Genomic DNA, 13,328 nt, shown 5'->3' on the forward strand with positions numbered 1-13,328 from the left:
TTTGAGACAGAATCTCACTATGTTGCTCTCAGTAGAGTGCTATGGTGTCATAGCTCACAGCAACCTCAAACTCTTAGGCTTAAGTGATTCTCTTGCCTCAGCTTCCCAAGTAGCTAGGACCACAGACACCTGGCTATTCTTTGTTGCAGTTGTCATTGTTGTTTGGCTGGCCCGGGCTGGGTTCGAACTGGCCAGCCTTGGTGTTTGTGGCTGATGTCATAACCACTGTGCTACAGGCGCTGAGCCTCTTAATGCTATTTTCAATAAGATAAGTTTGTATTTTAAATCCATACAGTTGTCACAGATCTGTTTCATTCTGTTTATCTTTCACTTTAGTTCAGTACCTTTTGAAGAAAGAATTTTAGCTATTCTTCAATGGCTACAACTTCCTGAAGATCAAAGGTATGTAGGCAATTAATTTCTATTGTAAATACACCTTTGTTTCATAGAGATTACATATTATTTAAAAATAGACTATAGTAAAACTACTATTGCCTATGATGTTATATATCCAAACAAACTCTTTAGTGAACTTCGGTGGGTACATTTTGAAGAATTTTAAAACTGTAGTTATTTACCCCAGTGTTATAGAATTTTTAATCATTATCAAATGCTGAATTATTTTTTCCATTCTGTTTTTCAATGTGTTCATAAAATATTACATTTTGATACTGTTTGATTTAGACCACACTTTTACACTCTGTATTTAGAAGAACCAGATTCTTCAGGCCATTCACATGGACCAGTCAGCAGTGAAGTAAGTACATTTTTACCAATGATTACGTCATTAAACCTAGTCATCTCACTGTACCTTGCTTTGAAGCAGTTTCTAGGCCATTGTATAAAATTCTATGATTTCTAGAAAGGGTGAGTTTTGTGCACAGTATCACTAAACCAAAGGAGGTACTTGACACAAAATAAAAGGTGGGAGAATTGTTTTGCTTATGTTTTTTATCATGCTAAATTGAAATGATGAAGAACTAAATTCTGAATTTTTAATTCCAAAGCTGTAGTCCACCTCACTTCCCTCTCTATTGGCCCCCAAACTAAGTTTTTTTTTGAGAATTTTATGAACAGGTAAGATTTCAGATTTCTAAGAAAATGTAAGATATTAAGTCAAATGGCAGAAGAAAGCTTGTATGAACTCTCTTTAGGAGAATGTCCTGTCCACTGGATCTCATGCTTACAACAGAGCTTGAGCATTGAAAGATGGGATATTGTATCAAAAGTGCAGAGGTTATCAAATAATTCTTCTTTATGAGTAGTTTTAGGAAACTAGCAGTAGGAAAACAGCTCATGGACTAACGCTTTCAAGATAACCTCTTATCTGACCTGACACCCTTTCAGGGATTTAGCCAGTTCTGAGCTATGTTGGTGATACATGTAGTGCGGTAAAACAGTAAATATTGTTTTTGCCTTTCATGTGGCCATGTTATTTTTCACCTTGGAGCACAGGAAGCTCGAGATCTAGAAAATGATTTGAACATGTTTTCTTGTATCCCTAAATTGACTTTTCTTCTGATATATGTCCTTGACCTAAGATATGAAAAGAAGCAGTAAATCTGTGAATATTTTTGGTTATGTTAAAAGGAAGAAGAGGTATTGCCAGGATCCCTCATGTCAGAATCTTTGTCTGGCTATCTTTAGCCCCACGTGATTCCAAGGAATAATAGACTTACAGATACGCATTCTTCCTTCATAGTAAAGGATTCACCCCAGATTTCTATCAGTTCTTCTGCCCAGATTTCCCATACTGGATAGCTTGTGTGTGAGCCTCAGTGACTCTTCAGTATGGGGTCTAGACCAAAGCCTGGCCGGATGTGTGTATTGTGAACCCTGTTTTGGGGGGTGCTACTTTGTCTAAATGCTTATTTCAGAGATAGCTTTATATAAACATAGCCATTCGTATGGAATGTGTCACATCAGAATGCTTCCCTTTCTCAGGTCATCAAAGCCTTGCAGAGAGTCGACAAAATGGTTGGCATGCTGATGGATGGTCTGAAAGAGCTGAACTTGCACAAGTGCCTGAATATCATCCTTATTTCAGATCATGGTAATCCAAGTTTTCATCATTTACTCCGATTTGGGTTAACAAGCATACTTGATTGATTTTTGTTTCTTCATCTCCTCTGAATGTTATAGTTCTTTTTTTAAGATGTAACTTCTTGCAGAAAGACTTTAGGAAAAAATTATAGTAAATATATATAAGACACAATTCATAGAAAGCTAAGAGCCCCTTTACCACAATGCTTCTATCATCTGATTTGGGAAAGGCCTACACCAGGAATTTGAATAGTTAAAACAGTCTTTTTTCACCATGTTAAATTTTGGTCACTTAACATTTTTAGATTCAATTGGAACTGATTATTACCTCTTCAACTTTCTTTAGCATGACAAGTCTGACTTTAGAGATAGTATATATTAATGTTTTTTTAATATTTTAATTTCAATTTTACTTATTGTGATCTTTGTTAACAAAATTTTATATATAGTTTTGGGATAATAGAAGCAGTATGCTTACAAAGAAGTAGAAAGAATGTTCTTTTTGCTTGTTTTTGTTCTTGTTGTGAATGTTATTTGATTCAGAAATAGTTATAGAAAGCTGTTTTTAGGAACAGGAGTTACATGATAAAGAAGCTTCAGTTCTGAAATGATCCTGAGTTAGTCATATACTCCCAGTTAATAATATCCTAGGTGATTTGGACAAATAACTAGGTTTTTATATTCAGTCTAAAACTCTGAGAAGACAGTCCTCTTCACTCACATAATGTTATTTTAATACATAAATAAGAAGAAATATTAAACTAACTTTGGGTAAAGAAAGGGAAAAGATTTTGAGAAAAGTAGAATTATGGATATAGCTGAAATTCTGTGTCTTACCTATCAAGTGTTTAATATGAATGCTGAGCCTGTGTTTAATGAATTAAATTCTGGAAGCGAAAGAAATTCTATTTTTCCATTTTAAATTTTTATTAAAGTTATAACATGCTTTAATAATGACTAATTGTCACACAAATTGGATTTAATTTTGATCAACCTATATTACTTAAACATCAATTTTTAATCCAACATGTCAATATGTTGTTTATCATATTGCATCCTTATTCATCAGTGAAATATGTCTATAATTTCCCCTTTATAATAATATATTTTTTCTAATTTTACTATCAGGGGTATCCAGACTAAGTAGAATGATTTTGAAGTATTTCTGTTTCTACTGTCTATAAAACTTGGCATGATCTGCTTTTTTTTTTTAGAAATTTTTTTTTACTTTTATTTATATATATTAGTCATCTTTTTTTTTTAGACTTTGGTAAAAACATAATAAGGAAAAAAAATTGTTTGCTATTTGTATTTTGTCTTGCGTATTCTGTAACAAACAAGTAGTAAATGATTATGTATTCGAAAAAAATCACACAGCTCTTGTAAAAAAAAATAATAAAGTTATAACATGCTTTGGAATTCTTTTTTTCCTTAGGCATGGAACAAGGCAGTTGTAAGAAATACGTGTATCTGAATAAATATTTGGGAGATGTTAAAAATATTAAAGTCATTTATGGACCTGCTGCTCGATTGAGACCTGCTGATGTCCCAGATAAATACTATTCATGTAAGTGTATCTCTATAGTAACTTTGAATATGGCATATTAAGAATACTTTTCCCTAATGCTGCCGTCCCCAACCCCCAAGCTACAGGCCAGTACCAGTCTGTGGCCTGTTAGCAGCCAGGCCGCACAGCAGGTGGTGAGCATCTCGCGGGGTGCCAGCGAGTACAGCTTCTTCATCTGTATTTACAGCTGCTCCCCATTGCTGGCGTCACTGCCTGAGCTCCAGCTCCTACTAGATCAGTGGTGGCATCAGATTCTTATAGGAGCATGAACCCTACTGTAAACTGTGTACTGTACGGAGTCTAGGTTGAATGCTCCTTATGAGAATTTAATGCCCCTCACCCCATCTGTAGAAAAATAGTTTTCCATGAAACTAGTCCCTGGTGCCAGAAAGTTTAGGGACCACTGTAGTCTAATGTATCCTTATTTATGATACCGAGACAGAAGCATTATAGAGATACATTATATTTCTGAACTAAAGGGAATCAATTAAAGTTAATTTTTTTTTATTGATTAAATCCTCAGTGCAGATCTTTTGTACCTAAAGGGATCTTATGGGATTGGATTGGATGCAAGGACACAAGACTAACCTTGTTATCTGTGTAACAAATAACCTATTTGTTATTCTTTGGCTAAATGTGTTATTTGATGAGTTCAGCGCTATTTTATGTTGTGGTGTGTGTTTTACTTGTATCAGGTTAAAGATTATAGTAGAAAAAGTTTAAGGGCAGTGCCTGTGGCTCAAGGAGTAGGGTGTTGGCCTCATATACCAAGGGTTGTAGGTTCGAGCCCAGTCCCGGCCCAAGACTGCAAAAAAAAAAAAAAAAAAAAAGGAAGAAAAAAGTTTAAGAGAAAATTCATTGAAACTTGAAATATTTATAAATAATGATGCTTCATAATATTCTGTTATGAGGAGGAGGATTGCTGGCAGAGTGATTAATTCTGTCAGCAACTGTTTCATCTTCTCAGAAGTGCCTTATTTAAACCATTCCCAAACTAACTAAACAAATAAGAAATCTATCTTTTAAACAGGGATGAAGAAATCTCACATTTTCTCTACCACATGTGGAACACAAACTGCCCAGAAATGTTTAAAAACATTCATTGTTTTGTTTCCATCTTAGTATTTAGGGGAAAAAAATTCATTTTTTTGTAAGTCAGGCCTCTTTCACAACTGTTTCCACCTCTGTTACTGATCTCTTTTCGATTACTCTCCTTGAAAAGTTTCAGATAGGTAGAGCAAACATCATCTTTCTGTTACAGATAACTTTGAAAGAGAAAGAAAAATAAGCTTTTCTGGCAGTTACCAAAATGGGGTTCAGAAACAGCAGTAAGATACTATTGAATATTAAAGAAGAAAAATGGATTTCACTGCAGGAAAATAATTATGCAAATATATTAGCACAATGGCACAAGTACAGGCTCCATAAGCCCAATGACCTATTTTAATTCATCATTTTGTTTTAAATTTGGAAAAGTAGCACATGGTTGTTGTAAAACTTGTTAGAAAAACTATACAGTCCCCAGAGAATTTTGGGATAGGATAGGAGAGCTAAACTTTAGCCCTACCCTTACCTCAATTAGGCCCCCAAGTTTAAAGCAAAAACTATATAATTATCAGTTTATAGATAGACAATTATCCAGATAAAGGATTATATTCTATATAAAACCTAATATTATATTCCTTTATCTGGAATATGTTTTATATTCCTATGTAAAAGGATTGTGTTCCTTTATCTGGATAATTTTCTCAACCTTATATAAAATATGGCTAATAGGAAATTTAGAAAGCTAGACAGTTATTGTTTTATAGCACAAAGTACCCTAAGTACAAGCAAGGGCTTATTCTGTGAATTTAGTTTAAAACCAGTCTAAATTTAGTTTAAAACTTGCACTTTCTTCTAAGTTTCCGTGTGTCCCTCTTATTTGAAAATTCTGGGTAATGATTGAATATTGAAGCACACAAAGGAAAAAGTAACAGTTTCCACCCGAAATCTTTCTACCTCCCTACTCAGTTCCCCTCTCTGGAAATAACCAGTGTTAAGTTGGGAATGTATCTTCTCAAATATTTGCTATGCATGGGTACAACACAACAGTTTGACTTTTACCCAGTGAAATGGTACTAGATCTACATGGATATATTGATAGATGGATAGATATTTGGATGGGTGTTTGCATGGATGGTTTTGATAAGGGAAGGGCAGGTAGATGAAGAGATGGATGAGTGAACAGACATGGGTGAACAGAGGGATGGATACTATGCACTACATAGATGTTCTATAACTTACCTTTTGACTTAATAACATGACACTAGATCATGGGTTTCATTACAGGGCGATACCTATACATCTGCCTTATTTCTTTCCAAGACTAGTATGGAATGACTTAAATGAACTGTTGGAAACCTACACTGGCATTTAAACATAAGAGTTTGAGTCCCATAGTCTGTATTATTGTATTATTTTTATTTTTAACTGTACCATACCATCAATTATTTTCTTAACATTTTTACCTCTACAGTTAATTATGAAGGCCTTGCCAAAAATCTTTCTGTGAGTATCTTTATTTTTCCATTGTCTAGTTATTGTTTTATGTAATACAGAAAAAAGTTTCACTATCTGTTCTTGGAATTGAATGACTAGAATTTTTTAGTATCTGGGTAACATATACATGTTCTATAGTTTTTAAAGATCTTAAGGGCCATGTCCCAACAGTCTGTGTTTGAAAGTATAATCTAGTGACTAAGACTCCTGTAGCTTTTATGCAATGGTAACATGATTTCCTATAAAAATTTAAACTAGTTCGGAATATTCACTTCTACATTAGATAGTAGTAAGAATTCTTAGTTTTCCTTTTGTGACTTATTAAGCAGGCTGGTAAAGTGTAGGAAAAAAATTCATGTGGTGCTAGAAAACAATTTTAGGAAAATTTTATACTACAGATAATATAAAAATAACTGTTTTCCATTGCCTTTTATAATTTTAGTGCCGGGAACCAAACCAGCATTTCAAACCCTACTTGAAACAATTCTTACCTAAGCGTTTCCACTTTGCCAAAAGTGAAAGAATTGAGCCCTTGACATTCTATCTGGACCCTCAGTGGCAACTCGCATTGTAAGTTCTGACAGTCTCCCAGGTACACTTAGCCTGATCTATTAGTTGATTCAAGGTAACTGGCCCTTTTAAACAATGTTGTGATGTGGAAACTGCAAGTATCGAGAGTGCCAAAAAATGTATACACATTTTAAGAGATGTTACCTGTGTATTGCTTTTCAAAGTTGAATTGAATTCCATTAGCAATGGGAAGCATCTCTTGTAATTGCAGAAGTCAAATGTGACTTGTAGTCATCTTTTGTTATCGGTATATATTGAGTATTATAATTTTAATACAGTTTTTTCCTTTCTTAAAATATATATACATTTTCTTTTGCGGGGGAGGGTGGGGTCATCCTCTGTATGATTCTTTTCATCCTAGCCTAGGATATCTCAACCTTGGCATAAATTAGAGTTGGATGATTCTTTGTTGTGGGACACTGCCGCCTCCCGACCAGCGGGTGGCGGCGGTTTGGGGAGTCGTGTATGAAAGGGAATTGACAAATAAGACAAAGACAGACACACTGGGAAAGGGACTGAGTTGAAGCTGTTTATTGTAATACGTAGGGGTTTATATAGGTTTAGTTAGTGGGGGAATGAGGGATACTTCTAAATGGAGTTATTGTGAGGATGAAGTAGGAAGGAAGTGGAGAGTGATATGAGTAAATTTCTTTGGAATGTGTGCACGGGTTAAACCGCCTCTGGTCTTTTGTATCATTTTTCTTAATCAGCAAGGTCGCTAGGCGCCTCTGTCTAAGATGTACTTTCACTTGAATGTGCTGTAATATAGTTGTTAACCCTTATAGGACACTGTCCTGTACATTGTGGGGTATTTGACTTCTTGCTTACTAGATGAAAGTAGCACCCCTTTCCAGCTGTGCCAACTATAAATGTCTCCAGACATAGCACACAGTTAGAAATCCCAGGGGAAGGGGACTCACCCCTGGCTAAGAACTGTTGCTCTGGCCTTTCATATCCATATTGATTGATTGATTCCTATCCATATTGACTACTTCTTATGATTTATTACTTCTCATACGTCACCTTTCGCCCTCACATCTCTTCTATACATTACAGTTCTGTCTAACCATATCTTCATCTTCAGTCTTCATTTGGTAAAAACACTGAACCTTATTGTAATGAGCTACTGTCTTTGTTATACACAGCTGTTTTCTTTTTCATTCTTCTTATTCTAATTTCACATATATCAATTAGCCTTAGTTAATTGGTGTATTTGGGAAATTATTTGGATGGTTAATGTTAATATCTCAAAACTTATTTATTAACTTTTGATGATTGCCAAGAAATCAGTCATGATCAATAACTCCTGTCAAGCAAAACCTAAACAGTAAACCAGAATTCTGTCGATAGAATTCCTTTGTCTCCACTCTGTGCTGGGTTTCCAGTGTTTAAAAAAAGAATATGAAAGAACAGATGATTCTTACCATCAGGGGAGAGTCAATATCTAAATACTGTTCTCCAAGCATTTCTTAGCGCGTATCATTGAATTTTTACAACTGAGAAATTGAAACCAAGGGAAGATAATTAAATGGTCTAAAGTTTCAGAAGCACTTCTGCCTCAATGGCGGTGGTTTTCTCCCTTCTGCCGTATGGCTTATACTTGAGCTGTCTGTAAAATAAAAGGTGCAGGCGACCCCTTACTGCTTTTCAAAGCTAAGTGCATTTAATTGCCTGTATGTTTAACACCATAGTTATTTATTCTTTATTAATGAAAATGTTATGATTATAAATTGTGTTTTATGAATGGGTTTTACATTATTCATTTGTATGTGTCAAAATTAGGAATCCCTCAGAAAGGAAGTATTGTGGAAATGGATTTCATGGCTCTGACAATGCATTTGCAAATATGCAAGTGAGTAAACCTGTCACACTGATTGTACTTTAAAAAAGAACAGGATTAAATCTGTAGAAAACTGATATATAAAGCTTTAGACTTATAAACAGACGGTGATTATATGTGTTGAATGAGAATTTATGGAGCATGTACTTTCTTTAGTATAGTTTAGAGCTGTTTTCCTTAAAACATAACAGTAAAGACTGTTGTTAAAATTTTATATTCATGTTTCATGAGTGTGTGACTTTTATCTCCTACTAAATTTCTAATAATTACTTTGCATTTATTTCGGCTCTATTGAGAATATTGCTCTCTAATAAAAGAAAGTAGCGATTTAATAGACAACAAGGTGTTATACTTATGTTCTGAAGAGAAATAATATCTTACATTTACTTAGACTTTAACATTTTCAAAACACAGTCAAAATATTTATTTAATATGATCCTTGTGGCACTGCGTCAGGTGGGTAGGGTGAGATTTATATCTTGTCATAGATGAAAAGATTTTCTCATCCATTCTTTCCTGATTGTCAAGAATTGTAGTAAAACTAAGAGAAATACCCCAGATATCCTTAGATTATATGCATAATGGGGGTTAAAACATTATCCTACAAGGTCCACTGGGCATTGTATATTTCCCTTATCTTAACATAACTAGTTTGTATATGTACAATGTGGATAATATAAATTTTTTATCAACTACCATGTTTCCCTGAAAATAAGACACTGTCTTATATTTATTTTTTCTCAAGAAGACACACTAGGGCTTATTTTCAGGGGATATATTCCTCTCCACACCAAAATGGATGGCATGGCTATGTGGATACACTGCATAGCCACGTCCATCACTAGGTCTTATTATCAGGGTAGGGCTTATATTTAACAAATGCATAAAAATCCTGCTAGGGCTTATTTTTTGGCTAGGTCTTATTTTCAGGGAAACACAGTGTGTACATAACTAAAAATTTACTGATAAGCTGTTATTTTTCTGGCCTTCTAGGCCCTTTTTATTGGCTATGGACCTGGATTCAAGCATGGTATTGAGGTTGACACCTTTGAAAATATTGAAGTCTATAACTTAATGTGTGGTAAGTGTGAACAAGTAGCTTCCATCCTTTCTGAAAGCAGAGCTGACATAGGATTATCAAAAGTGGGTCGTATGGTGGGCACCTTGTGGAGATGAAGGTAAGGTAAGACATATTTTCACCTTTCTTCTTCCCGATCCAGAGTCACTGAAGAGATATGGGGAACATACTATCTTTTGACTTACTTGTTTTATCCACTAGGCTGTATGCTGTGAAGTACAACCTGCACAGTGGGGTGATCTGTACATCCCCAGTGTCTTTCACTTCGTTGTGCCCTGGGTTTAATTATATGACTCTTGAATCAGACTAGCACTAGAAGGGAAACGAGATTGGGGATGGTGAAAGGTAGACAGAGCAGGTAGAACCTCCAGTAGTGATAATAGTTGGATGGATGTCAATGTCGTGATTATAGAAAGGAAGGAGAACCCATTGGGGCGTTTCTTGATTTACTCAGTACCTTCTGATTAGCACTTTTGGGGGGGGATATTGAGTTTTAAATATTATTACGTTTTTCTGATATTGATACCGAGCATTTATAAACCTTAAGTATGTCCTAAGTGTAATTCTTTTAGTGGGAGCCTGTAATACTTTAAATAAGTTAATATATCCTTATAATGCTTAAAATAGTACCTGGTATATGGTAAGTATTTTACTTTATAAGTTTTTGCTGTTATTATTATTAAGAGTAAAAATGAACCAGGTATGGTGGTGCGTGCCTATAGTCTCAGCTATGTAGGAGGCTGAGGCAGGAGAACCACTCAAGGTCAGGGAGTTTGAAATTGCTATGAGCTATGATGCCACTGCACACTAGCCTAAGAGATGGCACAAGACCCCATTTTAGGATGGTGGGGAGAGGCAAGAGTCTTGGACTCGGAGCTGGTTTGAATCCTGGGTCTATGACATCAGTAACTTTGAAACCTTGGGCAAAATCCTTTAATTACTCATCTACCAAATATTGATGATAACTTACTATTTTGCAGTAAAATAGGAAAATATATTAACACAGTGATTGACACATCATACACATTCAGCAGATGGTAAGTGTACTGACTGTACACTTCAACACTCATAAATTTTATAGTGAAGTACAGCATACTTATCAGTATTTATATTAAGAAAAGCAGTCATAAATACTCTAAACCCCAAGAGAGTTTTATTTTAGTTAAAAAGGACTCATACGTATTTAGTTAAAAAGAAGTAAAGCTCATAATACAAGTCTACTGTTTATTAGGTTTTGAAACTTCTAATTAATTCTTTATCATTCTTGAAATTATGCAGATTTAATGAATTTGACACCTTCTCCTAATAATGGAACCCATGGAAGTCTTAACCACCTTCTAAAGAATCCTGTTTATACCCCAAGACATCCCAAAGAATCATACACCCCACAGTACTGTCCCTTCACAGCAAGCCCCAGAGACAACCTTAGCTGTTCATGTAACCCCTCGGTAGGTATCATATGGAAGTTTAGCCCAGTCTATGTAGTTTTATAGAACCTGCCATCCAGCATATACTGTGGAACTACTTAATCAAATTACAATTTCTGAGGGGTAAATATGTATCTGTTTTTAATTCTAGGAGCGCATGCAGATCTTTTATAATTTATCTTTTGTCTTCCTAGTTGGTTGCATTTTTCAGTTCTATTTTTATCCCTTGGTACTGTGGCTTAATGGGGGTGCAGCTGGAGAGAAGTCTAGTTGAGTTCTTGAGTATCTTGAATCGGGAAATCTGGACCATTATCCTAGCAGTGAGGTCTTGGGCACAAAGTAAACCAAATGTTCCTTCTCTAAAGTACATTTCAACCTATTTTAAATTTAGGGGCAAGGCTTGGCGTAGTGGCTTACACCTGTAATCCTAGCACAGTGGTTCTCAACCTTCCTAATGCCGCTGTGTATTTTCATTGTTAAAAAGGGGTCACGACCCGCAGGTTGAGAACCTGTTTTGGGAGTCCAAAGTGGGAGGACTGCTTGAGGCCGGGAGTTCAAGATCATTCTGGGCAATACTGAGACCCTATCTGTACAAAAGGTAACATAAATTAGCTGGATGTGGTGACTTATGCCTGTAGTCCCAGCTATGTGGGAGGCTGAAACAAGAGGGTCACTTGAGCCCAGGACTTTAAGGTTGCAGTAAGCTGTGGTGATACCATTGCACTTTAACCTGGGCAACAAAGTGAGACACAATCTCATGGCCAACCAATTAATCAATCAATAAAATAAATTTAGGGAGGATAAAAATATTTTTATTTTTTTTTTACTCCTATCTTAATATATGGTAGTTGTAAGAAGATAAAAAGACCAGATGGGTTATGAACAAAACTGATAATATCCAGAAAGGTAGCAGTTTGGAGAGCAGTTTATTTTATGCTTTCCATTTTGTATTAGACTCGACTTAGGCCTAAAAACTGTTAGGTGGCTATAGATAAGAATTATAAAGCAGCCATTGTATTTTTATCTTTTAATTACTGGTGTTAAGCTTATGCTAACAATTCTGTCTTTCTGCAGTTGTCAATCCTCTCCCTTTATCCTACTCAGTTTGATCTTTGTTCTATGCTGGCTTAATTAAACTGTAGAAGTTGTATGTCACAAAATTAAAACCTGTCTCTTGATCCTCAAAAATAGTTTTATAAACTTTTGTAGATTTTGCCGATCGAGGATTTTCAGAAACAGTTTCAAGTGACCGCGGAAGTAGGTAAGCCATGTTCCTCTCAAGCTTGGAATGTGACAGCTTTCTCTTTTGACAGTGGGAAGCACAGAGATTGCTTTGGGGGCCTTATCAGAGAGTGGCCATAACATAAGGGGAGTGATGGAGGAACCCCTGATGAGACACAGCGATCTCTATGCTGGATAGTAGCCTGTTAGTCATAGGGGAAGAAAGTCTGTTTTATAGTGGAAAGAGATGTAATGTGTTTAGTGGAAGCTGAATCATACCTTATGAACATGATGGAGGTATTTTGAACTTTTGAAGATTTTTATAGGGTTTTAGTAAAGAATCAGATTTCCATATAAAATACCCATGTTCCAATCTCATCTGGTTCTTCATTTTTAATTTCAAAATACTAAGGGGCTAGAGATGTTTTTGTGGTGCTTATTAATTATAAGAGATGATATATTGATTTATTAAAAGTTATTTCTTTATAACTTTTGTATACAACGTAAGAATATGCAGACAACTGATGAAATTTTTTGGTTGTGACTTGAATGTTCAGAGTCCCTTTGATACACTCTGATCTGTAAGTTTCTTGGTTCACATTTTTTTTTCCTATTGGAATAAAGAAATAAATTCTACATTAGTCCTGACTTGTACTTATCTATAAAATTCCTACTGTAAATGTTGGAATTAGAGAAATTTTTGATAGCCTCCTGATAGCAAAGTATGGTGATGAAAGATAACAGTTTCAGAATTGAGTAGATCTGAGTTTGAGTATGAATTTAGGAACTATTGACTTCATGGAAAAAGTATTTCCTATAAGCTGCTGTTTCCTCATCTGTAAAATCCCTATTATCTTAATTCATAGGGAGATGTAAAAATTAATTAGATGATGTAAACAAAGCACTTTACACGAGGAAAAAGGGTAATAAATTGTATCTATGTTGTTATTGTTACATTCAGTTTGGTCTCATAATTTCAGTTCTGAACTTTTGCTTTCTAAGTACATGTATCATCCAGAAAATTTGCTTTCTGGAGTATTT

At 35.1% G+C, this 13,328-nt stretch overlaps 1 protein-coding gene across 1 annotated transcript in view; it reads left to right on the forward strand.

Annotated features, from left to right (window-relative positions):
- Positions 1-13,328, forward strand: part of ENPP1 (ectonucleotide pyrophosphatase/phosphodiesterase 1) — a 70,819-nt gene that overhangs the window by 47,490 nt on the left and 10,001 nt on the right. Inside the window, exons 10-19 of the mRNA XM_003781674.3 lie at positions 337-402; positions 685-757; positions 1,945-2,053; positions 3,479-3,610; positions 6,129-6,160; positions 6,594-6,721; positions 8,504-8,573; positions 9,555-9,642; positions 10,918-11,087; positions 12,276-12,327. Of these exons, the coding sequence (XP_003781722.1) occupies positions 337-402; positions 685-757; positions 1,945-2,053; positions 3,479-3,610; positions 6,129-6,160; positions 6,594-6,721; positions 8,504-8,573; positions 9,555-9,642; positions 10,918-11,087; positions 12,276-12,327 (920 nt within the window). The remainder of the gene's footprint in view (positions 1-336; positions 403-684; positions 758-1,944; positions 2,054-3,478; positions 3,611-6,128; positions 6,161-6,593; positions 6,722-8,503; positions 8,574-9,554; positions 9,643-10,917; positions 11,088-12,275; positions 12,328-13,328) is intronic.

The sequence above is a fragment of the Otolemur garnettii genome, unplaced genomic scaffold (assembly GCF_000181295.1).
Source record: "Otolemur garnettii isolate 467f Iridium unplaced genomic scaffold, OtoGar3 scaffold00002, whole genome shotgun sequence".
Lineage (NCBI taxonomy): Eukaryota > Metazoa > Chordata > Mammalia > Primates > Galagidae > Otolemur > Otolemur garnettii.